Source organism: Octopus bimaculoides, chromosome 20 (genome assembly GCF_046866305.1).
Source record: "Octopus bimaculoides isolate indiv1 chromosome 20, ASM4686630v1, whole genome shotgun sequence".
In the NCBI taxonomy this organism is placed as follows: Eukaryota; Metazoa; Mollusca; class Cephalopoda; order Octopoda; family Octopodidae; genus Octopus; species Octopus bimaculoides.
The window spans coordinates 25,912,165-25,932,219 of NC_142947.1; the positions used below are offsets into that span (position 1 = coordinate 25,912,165).

The 20,055-nt window shown below is 37.3% G+C and overlaps 1 protein-coding gene across 3 annotated transcripts in view; it reads left to right on the plus strand.

The window, feature by feature from the left end:
• LOC106868020 (ammonium transporter Rh type B) overlaps positions 1-9,934 on the plus strand; it is an 81,510-nt gene extending 71,576 nt beyond the window's left edge. The window contains exons 10-11 of one of the 3 annotated variants that reach the window (XR_016237621.1): positions 8,726-8,914; positions 9,751-9,934. Coding sequence is in view for 2 of the 3 variants with exons in the window: in XM_089338246.1 (XP_089194372.1) it covers positions 8,726-8,853 (128 nt within the window). In the remaining variant the exon portion in view is untranslated. Of the gene's footprint in view, positions 1-8,725 lie in introns of all 3 variants that reach the window. The other 2 variants (XM_089338246.1, XM_089338245.1) reach the window with 2 other exon arrangements.
• Positions 9,935-20,055: the final 10,121 nt, after the last annotated feature.

Sequence of the window (20,055 nt, forward strand, 5' to 3'; positions counted from 1 at the left end):
GATTTTTAGCACATATGCATTCATTTAAACTGAATATTGCGAATAACACTACTTCATTGGCTGCATATGGACATAAACGCAAACAGAAAAAAATGTTAACTATGAATTATCCAGGTCAATTATTGACTCAGCTGCACCATATACCCACAAATCTTCTGTCTGCCGTCTATGTACAAAAGAATCGCTATACATATTATTATATAAACAAAATAATTTAATTGCCAATCGGATGCACTATCCACATGTAGACAGGTTTTATAAAACGTTTAAACACTATAAGAGATCATTAAGATAAGATTCACATTAACATCTTGTATTTCATATTATGGTATCATAATAAAATATTAGGATTGTTGTTAGAAAATAGAAAGTTAAAATTGAATTATTTTAGATTATACACATGTTCAAATAATATAGATTATTCCTTAGATAGGTGCCTAGAATTTGTCCTCTTGAAACTTGACCCTGTACTCTTCTAATATATAACTAATTGATTTAATTATAGATTAAGTTGAAGTCATTTTTCAAAAGTAAGTCGAAATTTGTTGATTATTGTTGGTTTCGTGTTTTTTAAACACTTTATTTTATTGTCTTACTGCAGTTTCTTAACGCTTTCCTCCTTCTTCGAAGGAAGTAGCACTGCTGTTAAGGATAGAGTATGAAAATATCATCCACCACCACCCGCTCACCCGGAGCTTACGTCCTCCGAGGAGGAACTACTGAGGTTTGTGAATGTAATGGAGGAACAGAAGGAGGGGGAGAAAAGAAATTTTGCGGCCGTTGCCAAGAGCCACAGCAACGAACTTGAATTATAGGAACTAAGCAAATATAAGAACATTCCTCGTGTCCCCTCCCAAAGAAGTTTTAAAAGCAACCAAAGAGAGAACAAAGAGAGAATACAGGACATACTCTGTGGAAAAAAAGAAAATAGAAATTATGTCGACCGTGCAAGTCGAAAAAGCTTTGAGACCAATCTGGTAAGGGATTTCTTACCTTGCCAGAAGAAAGAAGTTTAGAACGGTGGAGGTACGGTTCCGTGAGGTAGCTACTGCCAGGCTACACTCGGCAACACTCGGCAAGACGGAAGAAGGGGTAATTCTACCCTTGTACCTTGGGAGTCGTGCTTCCAGGAATAGGGTAGAAGATATACCTCCTGAGATTGATGTAGCATGGCTAGTAGCTGCCGTACTGCTGGGCAACAAAGAAAAATAGCGGTCTTCCAAGCCACAAGAACGGCGCACAAGAACTGGCAATGGCAGAGCCTGGTAATGATAATCAAGACGGCCCCGGGAGACTTCTAAAGCATAGTGGAGATCACCACCTTAGAAGATATGACACTCAGGGTCAGTGGAGGGCAGAACACCGCGATGCTACGATGTGGCCTGAAAGGTCACATTAGAGCGGACTGTCCTCCGGCGACCGTGAAGACCAAAGAACAGCCCGTAAGCAGGGAGGAAGCTGCACCTTCAGCGCCGGTGAAAGACAATACAATTGCCAAGGAAGAAGAGGTGAACAACGAAGGAAATGAATGGGAAAAGCCTGGTCGAAAAAGAAGAGAAAAATGGCACACCCTGTGAATGTTGACCCCCATACTAAACCCACCCGACTCCCACTCACACCCACTCTGCCCCATCCTCCCCTACAAACACCAACCCTCTCCACACCCCACCGACACAAGCGCACAGGAGCCCCAAACAGCCTCTCCCCGTCCTGTGATAAAAAATGTAATAAAGAAAACTTTACACTTATGGATTACACACTGAACGCTTTTGTGTGTTATTACAAAGGTCAGTAAAGTGAATTAATTGTGTTAAGTGTTGCGTCGTTCGACGCTGGTCTTTGCAGCCTTACGGCAGTTTTATTGACGTGTTCCCCCTTGGTTGAAGTGGGTAACACATTGTTTTGTTTTTTTAAACAAAAATGGAATTGGAAAAGATGAGTTCGTCCGGGGACGAATTACTCCAAGCAATTTTTGAGATAGACAAGCAGGAATAATGAATTTTGCGGTGGCGGGCGGCCAAAAGCCACAAAGAAGTGAACATGGAAAAGCTGGACAATTACAAGAATCTGCTTCGTAGAGCAGGGCAAGATGTAAAGTTGTCCCCTCCCCAAGAAGTATTACAAGAGACAAAGAACAGAATGATAACTTACAGAACTTATCTTGTCAAAGCCCAGAGAATAGGCCTAATGACGAACGGAGAAATTGAAAAGGCGCTAAACCCTATCTGGCAGGAAATTTCCAACCTGGCCAGAGGGAGAAAATTCAGAATGGTAGAGGTGCGGCTCCGGGATGATGCAACAACCAGGCGACACTCGGCGACCCTCTTGAAAACATATGAGGTAATTCTTCTATCCATATACCTTGGAAGGCGTGCTCCCAGAGTGAGGGTAGAAGATATACCCCCGGAGATAAATGTGGCCTAGCTGGTGGCAGTGATATTGCTGGGCATGAAGGATAAGATAGCAGTCCTCCAAGCCACTAACACTGCTAACAAGAATTGGCAGGAGTAGACTCTGAATATGGTGATTCAAGCAACTGCGGAGAACCTCTAAGAATTGGTGGAAACCATAGCGATCAAGGTTAGTGTGGAGGGCAGGAACCCTCGGTGTTACAAACGTGGTAAAAAAAAAAAGGTCACATTAGAGTGGACTGCCCTCTACCTCATCAAGAAGCGACAGTGTCCGTAAAAGAAACCACAGCTTCACCAACAGAGAAGGTCGACGGAAGTACAGAGGAAGAAGAAGGGAACATAACCAAGGACGAATGAGAAATTATTGAAAGGAAGTGCAGAAAGAGGAGAAAAAAGATACAAACTGAACGAGGACCCCCATCCCACACACACCCAACTCTCACCCGAACCCACTTCATCCACCCCTCCCTTGCAGACACCAAACATCGCTCTGCCTCACCTGACATTAACAAAATGAACAGAAGCATACAGGAGCCCCAAATTCCCCAGCTCCCAATCTGTGAAGAAAAAGAGCAAAGTGCTTTACAGTGCACAGAATGGCAAATTGTTAAAAAAGGTGAACAGTTGGACGAAACGAATAGAAGTAGCCACTGCAGACTGTAAAGAGGTGCTCCCACACTATAAGTGTATAATAGTGGACACAATATACACAGTGGGACTGAAAGAATATGAAATCAATGTGTTGCACTGGCGCAAACCTATTAACACCAGGTGTCTGCCAACGGTGGTGAGTCTTAAAGACGTAATTAACGATCATAATAAAGACATTTTTAAAAGTTATAAGTAAAACAAGATAAATGGAGTAGCCCAGATTTGGAGATGAACGACTTCATTTCATATAATTCTTTCATTTTTATCCGTTGGTGTCCCCACTTTGTATTGACCCTTAATGTTCGCCCCTTGTGGTTAGTAAAACATTATGGATTACATACTGAAGAGAAAAGAAATTATGGGACTTCTATCTACGAAAGATTTTACCATGGATTTATATTATTTTTCAAAATTTTTAGCCCAAATTTATACCAATACACATCTATACAAATAACTTTTTTAACAACACCTTTATCATACATTAAATTTCATCCTTTTCTCTGATTTCCTAATAATGGTTATCAACTCTGCATTTCATTTCGAAAGATAGTATATTCATAAAACGATCGTAAGATCTCTCAAATCTTTTTAAATAATCATAGTTATACTCTATGTATTTATTTATTAATATAGTATGATTTATATTATGGATGTATCTCTACTATGATTTTTATGATATGGTTTTTCCTACTTTTACTCTCTAATGTATAATCGCTCTAATTGAATCACTAAATACCTTTAAGGTTTAGACATTTTTCATATCAAGAGCACTTAACAGAAATCCTGTATTCTTATATCCTCCCTGATAAGATTGATGCATAGTTCCACATTATTCATCCACTCGGATTTATTTTAATGCATCTATCGAAACATATGTTGGTGATATGGTGTTATATATGATTTAAATAACATCTTGAGCGTTTGTCCCCATTTTCCATTATTCTTATATTCTCCAAAACACGTCGCGCTACTCCCAGGAATTAACTTCCACGCAATGTAATCACTAATTCCTAGGACATTTATGTGATATCTGACTAACTTGTGATTGTTCCTTTGGATCTTTCCTACAAATTGAACATCCATATATATATGCATATATATAAAATACAAAAATGGGATAAGAACGCAAAACATCCAGACAGGTAATATAAAAAAGGGACAACAAGACATCCTGACTGACGATACAAAGAAAACAAGGACGGGTTATTCGGAGTTTTCTTTCCTCAGTCGAGTTCCAGATTATCTTTGCAATTTCGGCTGGTTATACTCGAGATTGCTCCAATGTGGCCAGCCCCAAGGAACAGCTATGCTAAGAGCATTAAATTCCCGGGAAGAAAGCAGCGAATGTATACGAAAACAAGGACGGAAAGAAACAGAGAATGTTACACAAATATAAATGCAAATAACAGGACATAACAACTGGTGCCTTTCGACTAAGGACGAATTAAATTAAGCTGGCGTGTGTGGAAGTAAAGCCTTACGGCAGGGACATACTATTTGACAGGCACAGGGAGGAATATAGATGTTGCACGGATTGGTAGTCGAACCAAAAAAGAAAGGTCAGACTTGGCCGAACAGAGGTCACGTGGGGAAAGAAGAGAGAGAGGTAGAAGCAGAGGGATAGAAGAATTAAGGAGGGGGCGAGAAAAAATGAAAGGGACACAGTGAAGTGAAAGAGGAGGGAAAGTGAGCATGAAGAGAAGGCTAGAAAATGTGAGAGAGAGGGAACGAAAGACCGAAGAGTGGAATGAACGAAGAAAGCGTGAAATGGCTGAAAGAAAGAAGGAAAAAATGAAAGAAAAGCAAGAATAATAGAGTCGTACAAAATTTAGATACTTACATATAAGAGACTAAAGTGCACTTACATATAAGAGACTAAAGTGCCGCTATATGTTTTATATATAAAAAATACAAAAATGGGACAAGAACGCAAAACAACCAGACAGTTAGGTGATATAAAAAATGGACAACAAAACATCCTGACAGACGAAACAAGGACGGGCTATTCGGAGTTTTCTATCCTCAATCGAGTTCCAGATTATCTTTGCAATTTCGGCTGGTTATACGCGAGATTGCTCCAATCTAGCCAGCCCCAAGGAAAAGCTACGCTAAGAACATTAGATTCCTTGGAAGAAAGCAGCGAATATATATATATATATATATATATATATATATATATATATATATATATATATATATATATATATATATATATATATACTGGGTCATCCCATAAATAATGCGTTTTTTTTTTTACTTCTTATATTTTTCAAAATTAAGATAAACAAAGTTCTTTTTTAATCTAAAATATACTCTGCATCATTTTCTACAAAGTTCCCCCATCTATCTGGTAGATTTTCAAGGGCTCTCTTCCAAAATTCACTTGTCCGAGACGAAAAATACTACTCCAATACTGTTCTGAGCTCGTCTACAGAATTCAAACATTTTCCGTCCAAATGATTTTGAAGACTGCAGAATAAATGATAATCACATTGCAGGTGGGGCATCGTTTCCCATTCAAACTACTCCAGCCTCTGGAATACCATCCTCGCTGTATGTGGCTGAGTATTATCCTGATGGAAGAACACCTTTTGTCATGAAACCAAAGTTGATCATTTTCCTTCTAACACTGACTTAAGCCGCTCAAGCTGCTCGCAGTACAACTCCTTTGTTATCGTCCGGTTTGCGTTTAAAAGTTCAAAGTGGACTAAACATTTCATAATCTACCAAACAGATTACAGCACCTTACGTGTGTGGAGACGTTCTCTAGCCGTGAGTGCCGGTGTTTCTCCTTTCCCTACCCACTGTCTTCGGCGCTTGACATTTTTTCTAGAGAATCCATTTCTCATCACCAGTCACTATTCGGTACAAAAAAGGTTCATTCGTAAGACGTGACAGCAAAGAAGAGCACACATTCACTCTCTGCGCGCAATTAGGCTCGGAAAGTTTGTGAGGAACCCAATTTGCAGGTATCGATAGATGTTTGAATGATCAAATCCAAGCTGCTCTGCTAGTTCCTCTGGCTTACGCTTATTGTCCGATTCCCATATACTATATTAATATTCCTCGTACTTTCAGTTGCGGTGTTGCCTTTATTGAACTCATAAAACAAAATATGCCGAATATGATCCTTTGTCACTTCCATTATAGCTTTGGAGAAATAACTGCTAAAATCGAACTAAACTCTTCAAAACTTGCACTAAGAATTAGGACAAGGTAAAATTACTACCTGCTTTTATAGTAAATTAGTGCAGGTAGTTAAACCTGCCCCCTCTGACTTTTAGTCCATGGAATTGAAAAATAACACCTTATTTATTGTATGACCCAATATATATTCATATATATATATATATATATATATATATATATATATACTTCCATACATCTCCACCCATAACCCCAATAACATCGAAGCATTCACCACAATTAAACAAAACCTCCCCTTACTCACCACAGACCCGAAAATGAACAATATCATTAATACACACAAAGTCCTTAAATGCAAAAGGCAACACAAATCTTTGAAAACATTATTAACCAATTCCAAACTACATACACCTCTTCCACCCCCATCAGTTCAAAAATGTGCACGCCCTAATTGTGGCACCTGCCCCTACCTACTTGAAGGCTCTGAATTTACCTTCAAACGAGGAACAAAGTTTAAAATTAAAACCAATTTCTCTTGTTCCTCAGGTAACCTCATTTATGTCCTTACTTGCGCAGGTTGCCAAAACTTCTATATCGGACAGACGAGTCTCCCATTACGTAGAAGAGTAGCTGTCCATCAGGAACAAATAAACCTTCCTCAATACCGCCAAATTCCACTCAGTGGCCACATAGACTCTTGCGCCAGAAACAAAGACCCTAAATTCATTATATTCCCTTTCTATCAATGTAAAGACAGAATCTCCACACAAGAAAGAATCAACAAGGAGAATCTTTTCATAGAGAAATTCCAACCATTTCTTAACACACACACCCCTCAGTGACCTTATTCCTCTATGAACAGACACAAACTTCCTGTTTGGAAAAAAAGAGTTCATAATTCTAACTAAAAACACTTGTCTCCCCTTACACACACTTCCTGTTTTGACACCACATTTCCTGCTTAACACAAACTTTTAACCCTTTTTTTAAACCTAACAAAACTCTCAACCTTCATGCATCCTTATTTTTCCTACCAATTTATACATGAACAACTATTGAACTACAAAAGCTCAAAGACAATATAATGTATGGGTATATTTATTTTTTTTATATATTATTGTTTTATATATTATTTTCTTCATTTTGTACTTCTTTGTAAAAAAGACATTTTCATTCTCCTTCTTCTTGATAATTTGCTTCCTCGCAATGAAAACCGGTTAGAAAAAATCTTTATTAAATTATGCTTCCAGTTCAGCATTCTGGCTTTTTTTCATTTTCCTATATATATATATATATATATATATATATATGTGTGTGTGTGTGTGTGTATGTATATATATATTTTCCCCCTTAATCGTCAACCCTCCCACATAAGCCAATCCCACCCCATCCCATCACTTACACCCACCCCCAACCTCTGTCTACCCACATACCCCTACCTCTACCCCCACCCTCAGCCTCACCCACACCCCACCCATGCTTTCCCCACCTCGCCTCCCCCACCTCCCAACACCCTCACATTACTCCACGCTACACCATATCACACAACACATCACTTCACAACACACCACCACGCACACACCAGCACTGACCAATTCCCATTCCCACATTTTCACACCTTCACACCTACATACACGCATGCATACGTTAAGATCACCAGCATTCTCTCACACACACGCAACTTCTCGTCTTGGGATCACCACTTCTTTGTTATCTCCCCTTTTTCTTAGTTCTCCTGTGTGATCCTTCTGTCCGGCATTCACCATGATAGATCACCGACCACTACATTTATATTTTTTTCTCTCCTTGTTTCTTTCTGTGTTCCTTTCTGTGGAAGAGCGTAGGCTCGAAACGTTAAAGACTTTCTCTGTTCCCGAGCGTTATACTAATACATCCATTTGTTGTTTACACCACCTGTCTTCGTCTGTTGTGTTTTTTTCGTAAATTCTCCCACATATATATATATATACACACACACACACACACACACACACACACATATATATATATATATATATATATATATATATATATATCATACATCATATATACACGCATACATACATACATACATACATACATAATACACACATGTATATATATATATATATATATATATATATATATATATATATATATATATATATACATATTGAAATATGCTGATAGTGTCAAAGTGGTGTCACTTGAATTAAATAAAGTACGCAATACTGTGAAGATGAGTTCATATGGCTCGTTACTTGTAAACTGAGTGATTAATCAATTCACACTCAACCAGCCAGCCACTGTACACGCACACATGCACGCACGCACACACATGCACACCATACACAGACACACACACACACACACACACACACACACACACCACACACAACACACACGCACACACGCACACCCACATACATTGATGCGCCCACTACATCACCAACAACAACAACTGTTCAGATACCTAATGCTCTGCTCCATTTGTCATATTAGCCCTCTATTTTTTTATTCTATATTTACTTTAACAGGTCTAATCTTAAAGATTCCAATATGGAATGAACCTGATGAATTATTTGAAGATGAGTTGCATTGGGAAATCTCTGAAGAACCTGCGCCAAGAGTAAATAACGACAACGGACTCACAACTAAATTCTAAGCGGAAGAAGAAGAAAATATTTCATTTCCTTTTACGATGCGAAAGATGTCTGTTTGTAGTTGTTAGTGTTATTGTTGATTTTTTTTAGCAAAAATCATATGATTTTAAATAATGAAAGACTATAAGGATCTTTTTTAAAACGGGGGCCACATTTTTCATTAATGTTTTACGTAGTGCTTTTGGTACCGAAAGACTTTCAAACTTCGTATACTTATCTATTTTGTGTTATAGAACAGAAAAATATTTTTGTATTCGAATTTATTTCATGTAAAAAATTGTCTTATTTCGATAATTTCAACCAATTACTGACGTCCATTCAGCCGATATACATTAAGTGCCGACTACATAAACAAACGATTCTTCGTTTTATTTGCTTTTTTCATTTTAAATTTGCTTTAACCCAAACCCTAACCCTAACCCTAACTCTAACCCTAGGGTTAGGGTTAGGGTTAGAGTTAGGGTTAGGGTTAGGGTTAATTGTTTCAGAATCGTTTGTTTATGTAGTCGGCACTTAATGTATATCGGCTGAATGGACGTCAGTGATTGGTTGAAATTACAGAAATACGACAACTTTAACATGGAATAATTTATGGATTTCTTTTTTTTTTTAAGAAGACTAAGAGAAAAAGATGTTTTATATGACACATTCTACCAGTGATCCAAGTTTCAAAGTGTTTCGTTAATGAAAAATGTGGCCCCCGTTTTAAAAAAGATCCAACTATAACTAACATAAGTAATATCTCAGGTTACTCTCATGGAAAACAAATCAAAAGGACTCTTAAATAAACATTAAATTCACTTACAATGTTAAAACTAATCAACCTCCCTAGACTCTTTATATTACGTGTTCTCCCTGTTGTGTTTTCGTTTATCACTATACCCTCTATATGGTTGTAGGAACTGCATCAAAACAACAGAGGCGAAGCGGCGTGCCAACCAGTTGTGTAGACAAGTCACATGACAATTACAGTGGAATTTAGTTTTGTATGATGATTTATATGTTTAAAATATATATCCATAGATAATATAGTTTTGAAACTTATATAATTTGCAAGAAATAAAACACATGTATATGCATTAATTTGGTAATCCTTAAGCTTACAACATCACTTTCATTTCTGTCATTCAGTATTTAGTGCTATTGTATGTATGTATGTATGTATGTATGTATGTATGTATGTATGTTTGTATGTGTGTATGTGTTGTGGCGAGAGGCATGACATCACATGCGAGAATAGACTTGACCGAACGTATACAAATTGTAGCGGTCTAAGTGAGAGACGGAAGGTAGGTGTTAATCGCAGGAAGCTGTAAGGTGTCGTTGTGGTAGTTTGTCGCAATATCGTTCATTAGTTCGTGAATAGTTCTAGGAGAGTTTGTTGGATTGTTACGTTGTTACCTTGCTTTGTGGTGGAGGCGCAATGGCCCAGTGATTAAGGCAGCAGACTTGCGGTCATAGGATCGCGGTTTCGATTCCCAGTTCGAGCGTTGTGAGTGTTTATTGAGCGAAAACACCTAAAGCTCCACGAGGCTCCAGCAGGGGATGGTGGCGAACCCTGTTGTACTCTTTCACCACAACTTTTTCTCACTCTTACTTCCTGTTTCTGTTGTGCCTGTATTTCAAAGGGTCAGCCTTGTCACACTGTGTCACGCTGAATATCCCCGAGAACTACGTTAAGGGTACACGTGTCTGTGGAGTGATCAGCCACTTGCACGTTAATTTCACGAGCAGGCTGTTCCGTTGATCGGATCAACTGGAACACTCGACGTCGTAAGCGACGGAGTGCCCTCTACCTTGCTTCGTTATATATTTTAATGTTACTACACGGTTATAGTGTAGAAATGTATTGCCATAACAATTGGCGATACATCAGTATGTATGCATGTGTATGTGTATATATATATATATATATATATATATATATATATATATATATATATATATATATATATATATATATATATATATATATATATATATATATATATATATATATATATATATATATATATATATATATATATATGTATGTGTGTGTGTGTGTGTGTGCGTGCGTGCATGTATGTTCTTTATACATTCGAAAACTGAGACGCCGATTTTAACGTATGAGGTATCAAAACATTCAGTAATCGTTCGGCAGTTCATAGTGTGCTTCTATTTGGTTACAGCTGCTTACAAAAAAAAATTAATGTATATTTTTTTCTATTTTCATAATTTTTTTGCTTACAATAGTGAAAAATAGAAATAATACATTTCTAAATCTCTGAGAGATTTATGCAGTGGTGATACGATAAAGTAGTTGTATGCTGTCAACTTAATGTGACAGTCCCATGAAGGGAATAATACTACTGCTATTTAGCCCTAGGAATCAGCACCGCTTCCTGTTGGCCTTGACACATTTCATGTGTCCTTATATTCACAAGGGGGTATTATTTCCTTCATGGGACTGTTACATTAAGTTGACAGTATACAACTACTTTATCGTATCACTACTGCATGAATCTCTCTGAGAGATTTAGAAATGTATTATTTCTATTTTTGAAATCAGTGAATGTATTTCACTAGAATTATTATATGTTTACAAGAGCTTGATAGTCATCTCCAACTAGCAGACCATGCTACTCCAGACTGATGACGACCAAAGACTCAGAAACTAGTGTCTGGATGCAGGCTTAGCTGGGTGGAGGTGCTTGTTCCCCCCTTGTAAATATAAGGACACAGGAAATGTATCAAGGCCGACAGGAAACGGTGCTGATTCCTAGGGCTAAATAGCAGTAGTATTATTCCCTTCATGGGAGTGTCACATTAAGTTGACAGCATACAACTACTTTAATAGTGAAAAACGTATGCTACAAAAGAAAAAACGTAATCTCTTCAGAAACAAGTATAAAGCAAGGATGATTGTAGAAAATCGAAGGCGAGTCTCAAGAGAGAAGCGAGATAAGACTTTCCCATGATCAGCAATGGCATGTCATATTGAGTATCAATACAGAAGGGAGGTGAGACTTTCCCAAGATCAGCATAGACACGCTGCAACACGTCAAATGAAGTCTCAAAAGAAATGGGAGTGAGACTTTCCCAAGATCAGCAAAGGCATGCTGCAGCACTTAATGCTGAATCACTAAAACAACGTTCTAATTGTTAGACAGAGATCCAATACAATAGCTCTCAGAAACAGACATATATCCACCTTTGCTACTACAATTATCTCCGGAAAATACCCACAAGGATTATTTACATGGTTGTTTACTGCTTGAATGGAGCTACACTCCAAGTACTGTTTCTTCTTTGTTCTTTCTTCTGTGCATCGCTCTCACTTTTTACTACAAGTCTCCTCTTATAGATGTAATAATCCATTCCTCCACTATTTCTGTCTCCGATGAAGGGATACATTGGATTTTCCCTGAAACAGCTGTAAGACATTATCCATAAAATATACTACTAACTTTGCCATTGTTCTCTTTATCCTTTTCTCTCTTTATATATATATATATATATATATATATATATATATATATATATATATATATATATATATATTTAGTTTACTGTTCCGTGAACGTAAGATCGACAAAAAAGTATTCCATCCAGTGAGAGAAAAATATCATTTAATGTACACATTATTAAGAAACGAATTACTAATTGTTTCTTGCTTGGAGACGCGGGTTTATAATATGCCTTGTGTCTCCAACCAATTTTCAGAACTCTGGTACAAGAGAAATCAGGAGAAAAAAACGAGAAGATAGATGCAAAAAGAAGGATAAATAAAAACGGAAAAAGAAAAGAAAGAAGAAAATTAGAATTATGTCCCATTCGACCGTAAAGCCATTATTAAATTAGTTGTTGAAGAATAATTCAACGGAATGGGACCCAAAATTTGTGAGACAGCTGCTCAATCCAGATACACAATTACATATGCGAATACGTAGATACATACATTCATGCATATTTATATTCATATTTTCACACACAAATATACATATCGACAGACAAGCAGACGAATACGTACAAACATACATGCATACATACATGCATACATACATGCATACATACATGCATCCATACATAAAACTCAATATACATATGCAGATACATATCCACGTACATTCATTCATATATATATGTATATACATATATACACGCAAGTATACACACATCTACAGAGAAGTAGATACACATGCATACATACATACATACATACATACTTACATACATACATACATACATACATACATACATGCATGCATACATACACACGCACACATGAATATATATATATATATATATATATATATATATATATATATATGCGTACTGCCTTAATTCTTCGAAACGCCGGAGTTTTAATGGTGGCAGCTGATGAAGGGGATGTTTCTATGTGGCCTGCTTGTTTGTTGCACCTTGTTTACCATTTTTGTCCTTGTTCTTTTGCCACGTCATGTACCCAGTTATGTATCTATATGTACATGTGGATGAACGTATATACATACATGTACATATATATGCATATACTCTTATATTGTTTGTATCACGACAGAACGCACGCGTTACCTTTATACAGTAAGTTTTTGATTATTTTTCTAACGCGACTCTCTCTATTTCTATCTCCCCCTCTCACTCTCCCTACTGTTCTTCGCCTCTACCTGTCACTACTTCTCTCTCTCTCTCTATCTCTTGTTACTCGTCCTTCGCCTCTCACCGTTACTACTACTATCTCTCTCTCTCTCTCTACCTCTTGTTGCTCACTTTTATTCTACTTTCTCCCCTCCTTTTCCCTCTGCTACTCTTTCTCTTCATATAGCCTTGGTCACGTGTGTGCGGCTGCTATTTCTTTCCGTTCTTGGAATCACCAAGCTCGCACGTACTTCTTTGCCCCTCCTGTAGGTGCTTCACAGCGTTCGAGACATACACACTTCACGTCTGGCTGTACAGCCTTTTTGTTTGTTTATTTCACCGTTTCGTTTTCCTGTCTTGTTTTCCGTCCGCCACTACCCTCCACGAAAACAATTTAATTTGTGTTCGGGGGAAGAACCATTTTAACGATGCGTACTGCCTTAATTCTTCGAAACGCCGGAGTTTTAATGGTGGCAGCTGATGAAGGGGATGTTTCTATGTGGCCTGCGTGTTTGTTGCACCTTATTTACCATTTTTGTCCTTGTTCTTTTGCCACGTCATGTACCCAGTTATGTATCTATATGTACATGTGGATGGACGTATATACATACATGTACATATATATGCATATACTCATATATTGTTTATATATATATATATATATAGAGAGAGAGAGAGAGAGAGAGAGAGAGAAAGAGAGAGAGACACAAAGAGAATGCGAGAGATAAAGCGAGGATGGGATGCCGACTAATAAATACAGCTTGTTTATCATAGGAGACAATTTGCATCGCAATGAAGAATTTCTTATGATTGGAGGTTTGATTGCATCAAAGCATTTACAATTGCTTCTGCAGCTCATTGTTGTACTGTTTAAAATAAGTATCGGTGATCCTATCGCAGAGCGAAATTATGTAAATTTTTTAGTTTCTGAAAATAAGGCTGTTGTTATAAGAATTTTAAAGAAATGAAGAGAATACTAAAATAGTAATAATCATTTTAGCAATCATTCGCCAGCTACCAAACAAAAAGGCTCCATACTAAGACTAGTGAAGGCTCTTTGCTATAGGTTACTTACTACTTTTGTTACAGCTTCTACTTACTACTAAATGGTTGCTTGTTTTCTTAAAGACTACGTTCTACTCAAAACAAAATATCGCATATCATAGTAGTCAATAAGTTTTTGCCTGTTTGTGTTTATGTTCGTGTGGGTGTTGTTATATATACTTCATATGTTGCTGTGAAGTACTTGTGCTTATGTGTAATCACTGTTTAACGAGGGAGGCATATGAATACAATGTGAACAATCAAAACTAATATGGAAACTTGTTTTTATGCTAAATATAATGAAATATTAACAACAACAATGATAATAATAACTGTTGGTCTTTATTGCCCTGCAATGCATTACACAGACGCACTCAATATTTTATACAAAATGGTTTGAAACATTTAAGTGTACCTATGCTGTAAGCTGGACTGAGGTTAAATGTGCAAAACATAGGAAAAATATTATTTTTAGGCAACGTAAAAGGAATTCACCCTTCGAGATCTGAATATTCCGTCTCTTTATTTCAATTTCCAGGCATAACTTAAGACCTTGCCTTCTCACACGAACCAGTTTCACCATTTTATTTACGTTTCATTAAATTTCATTGGAAAAAGTACCTTCCCCACCTTCTCCGCTTAAAGTAGACTTAAAGAAATCGATAAGTTTTGGGGCGGAGAGAAATAAGCTTGTACTCAAGATTATGTTCCGCCATAGCCTACAGACAGGGAAAGTGTCCACCTCTCACTAAAGGAATGTAATTCAGTGATCTTTACAAAGTATACAGCCGGCAAATATGTCTGTTCTACATATGATAGTAATTGTTGAAAAGCTCCATATATCAGCAATTCTCCGACACCAAACGTGTGCGTGAAGAATTGTTACATCACTCTCTCCGCAACTCGAAAATGGACGACAGACACTACTCGCATATTTGTAGAGTTTCTTCGAATCGGTAAAACTTCTTAGTGGTATTGCTTGCTCTGAGATATCTGTGCTTTCAACAATGAAGAAATACAATGTGCACCAGCACTGTTACTGACAAGGACAATAAATGTGTTAAAATAGGGGGTGTCTCGAACGATTGCATTGTTGAAATTAAAAGACAGAAAGTAAAAGTAGACAATTATTCCATTCAGCGATACACGAGGGAAATGCTACAATTAAGGCAAGTTATAATGTAGTTGCAGGGGCTTCTGAGAGTCAAAAATCTTCAGTAATAGACTAATTAACTGGTGTTTTCTGGTGCTTATGGTCTTCCCATGAACGTCATCGCTGATACCCAACACTAAACTTCAATAAAATATTTGTGAGGATTTGCCTCTGACGAATCGGGCAATTGAAGCATACTCCAGGATGTGAGTCAGGAGAGGTGCAAGTGAACTGTGTGCCAGAAGTTCCAGTCACGCTGATAGATACCATGTATAAACAGTGACACTACTTTCAGCCATCACCAGGTAATAAACATTCAAACAACCAATCTTTAGTCGTGCTATTATTGCAGATGCTTTTGGTATTGGGGCCTTATTGCAGATGCCGTTTGGTACTGGGGCCTTAGCTCAGCAATTAACACCCTACAACTCCTAGGAAGAGTTAAAATCATTAGTTTGCAGCTGTTATCCTATCAAAGTTTATCCATCAACGTTTTGTGGACGACCTCTATTATCACCTCATTAGGACAATTTTTTTTTAAATTTCTTCTCTTATATGCTCTATCAATTTCACGTTTGTCTTTACAGGAAAATGTTACGTTAAGGAACTACGAATTATAGGAATTTTCTAGGTAGGATATTTTTGCAGATTTTATCATTAATAGGACTTTTTGGGGGGATCCCATTTTTCTTTTCGCTCCATGTAATTTCCACCCATCACTATAACCGATTTCATTTCCCCACTGTCGTTGAAGGTGATGAATTAGATAAATCGCTTGAGGCATCTGGTTTATTCTTTGGCTGATAGTGAGCTTTCTACAAATGCTTGGAATTTCATTTCTGCTATATCATCGATGATGATGTTGCTGCTGCTGCTGATGATGATGACGATGATGATGGTGGTGGTGGTGGTGGTGGTGGTGGTGGTGGTGGTGTAGGGCTCAAGATAGTCACTCGCGTAGCCAACCAAGTTATACAGGGGAAGGATCATACCTAGTTATTTCCATTACAGTATAACCATCTTTCACTACAAAAGCAAAGAAGATGCTCGAAGAAGCAATTACAGGGGCATCAAATTAATGCTGTAGATTATGAAAGTAACAAATATTCTTAGCGCTAATAATTAAGAATAGAATTCACCTAGATGAATTCACATTTTTACATACATACTACATAGGCACTCATACGCAAACATACATACATACATACATACATTCATACATACATACATGCATACATACATACATACATACATACATACAGGCATACATACATACATGCATACATACATACATACATAACCTGTTGTTAATGCTGAAATTCCAATGAAGGAGCCTTGGATGTAGGTTAGAAAGCGGTTCTTTCTCTATTGACTAGAAATTCTGAAATAAACTGAATAATGACATACATACACACACACATACATACATACATACATACATACACACATACATACACACATACATACACACACACATACATACATACATACATACATACATACATACATGCATACATACATACATACATACATACATACAATTACATGTCAGAACTTAATGTATAAGATTTATACAGCATGTTTAAACATCTTTCTCCAGGACCTTTGTGAAACTAATAACATTATCACAGCAAAACAAGCAGCTGGGAAGAAGGGAGTCTGGGGATGTGCCAAGCGATTGTTAATCAACAAAACTGTGATGTCAGAGGTGCGAGAGCATAGGAAGAACCTAGTTTCGATGTGGCTACACTACAAGAAAGACTCTGTTCCCCACTTATGGATGCTAGAAGCCCTTCAGCTTGCTAAAGTTTCAGTGAGAATAGTCTAAGCCATAGCTAACCTGACTTCATCGTGGGCCACCATCTTGAAATTAAACACAAAGAGTGACTGTATTATCACCGATGGAATACAATATCACAAAGCATATTCCAAGGAGACAGCCTCTCTGTGATGTTGCTTATACTTTCTGTAAACTCGTTATCATTCATGTTAAGGAGGTCTGAAGGATATCTCACTGGTTCACGAGGAAATAGAAATACCAAAATTATACATTGTTTCTTTGTGGATGACTTTATGCATGAGATGGAAAAGAGCCTTGACCTAGTTACAACATTCTCAAAGGATGTAGGGTTGGAGCTTGGTCAGGATAAATGTTATATGGTTGTGAAAAGGGGGAAATCTATAAACCAGACTAGTAACATCTCCATTAATGATTTGATTGTTTCCCCTCTATCTGACGAGAAATGTTACAGGTATCCAGGAGTGGATGAAAACATATCTTACAATGGCACCTGTAACAAAACACGTGTCACTAAAGAATATTACAACCGAATAAAGAAAATTTGGACCTCAGGACTCTCTGTATTCAATAAAACAGTGGCCCACAATGTGTTTGCAGTACCAGTACTCATACGAACATTTGGGCTGCTTGATTGAATGCTTGATGAGATGCAAGCCATTGATGAGAACACCTGCAAAATATTAACAAGCACAGATAATTTCCACATAAACAGTGACATAGACTGCTTCTACCTAAAACATAAACAAGGCAGCAGAGGCTTAACATCAATCCAAACTGCCTTTGAATGTCGCATCTTATCCCTTCGGCAACATCTTTTAACCACCAAATGTTGAAGTGCATCCCTTGACCTAGTTTGCATACATGAGGTCGACAACATCATAAGACTTGGAAGGCAGCTCCTTGAGCAACACTCTTTGTCTGATAACCTAGAATACATACCCAAAGAAGTCGCACTACTCTACCACAGCGCATCATCAGATGAAAGGATGCGCCTATATGAGCAGAAAATTATGCATGGATATGTTAGCAGAAAGCTCCTTATGATAGTAACATCGATCATCGAAACAGTTTATCATGGACAAACAACCGGATTATTACCTCTCACGTTGAAGGGTATACGTGTGCAGTCCAGGAACAGGAAATATCAAGTACCTGATTCACAAAAGGGATAGAGATGCAGGAAAAGTCGTAAAATGTGACAACCGATACAAACTTCGTGGAGTTCACACTGAAGATATCACCCACATCATAAGCAGTTGTCCGAAAATGTCATCATGGTATTATCTACCGATGACACACTCTATAATGAAATCCGTCGGAAGGATAATCCCGAGGACAAAGAAATAAGAACCCACAATATGGTAGAAGTCATAGCCACTCATAATAATAAAAAGGAATACTGGTGGACTGTACTAGTGAAGACCTCAATAAAATGTAAGCACTACAGACCTGATATAATGATTTGGGATAGAGAAGAGAAACTGTATACAGTTGTGGAAATTAGCTGCCCAGCGGATGTTAACATAAAGCTGAAGATCAGTGAAAAAGACAACACTTATGTTGAACTATTGAGAAATCTGCAGTTACTGTGTCCAGATTACAAGTTCAGGGGTTTATACCTGTAATTACTGGGACCCTGGGATGTGTAACACACTGTCTAAATACCAATCTTGAGAAATAGGCTTCTCAAAACCAGAGAGGGGAAAGCTAATTCGAAGACTACACTTCAAATCCATCACTGGAACTGTAAAAGTCTGTAAAACTTTCCAGAAGTTTATCATTTAAATATATATGAGCATATCTAGATATGCAACTATATGCATTAGAATATATACATAAAACATACAACTCTGTGCATACATACATACATACATACATAAATACATACATACATATAGCAGAGACAAAATTGATTCCTGAATGCAGAACCACCCACATGACAAAAACTACCGGCCAATTGCATGCCGAAACTTAACGTATGAAATTTATACATCATGTTTAAACCTCATCCTCCAAGACCATTATGAAACCAATAACACTATCACAGCAGAACAAGATGTTGGGAAGAAGGGAGTCTGGTGATGTGCCGAGCAATTGTTAATCAACAAAACTGTGATGTCAGAGGGGCGAGAATATAGGAGGAACCTATGCATGAGAATACATACATAAAACATACAAATCTGCATATAGATACATACATACATGCGTACATACATACATACATACATACATACATACATGCGTACATACATACATATATACACACATACACATACATACATACATATATAGCTACATACGTACATACATACATACATACATACATACAAAAATACCCTGTTGTTAATGCTGAAATTCCAATGAAGGGGGTCTTGAATCTAGGTTAGAAACCGGCTCTTTCTCTATTGACAAGAAATCTTGAAATAAACTGAATAATGACATACATACATACATACATACATACATACATACATACATACACACACACACACATACATACATACACACATACATACATACATGCATACATACATACATACATACAGACATACATACATACATATGCATTTATAAGAAGGTAAGATGTGG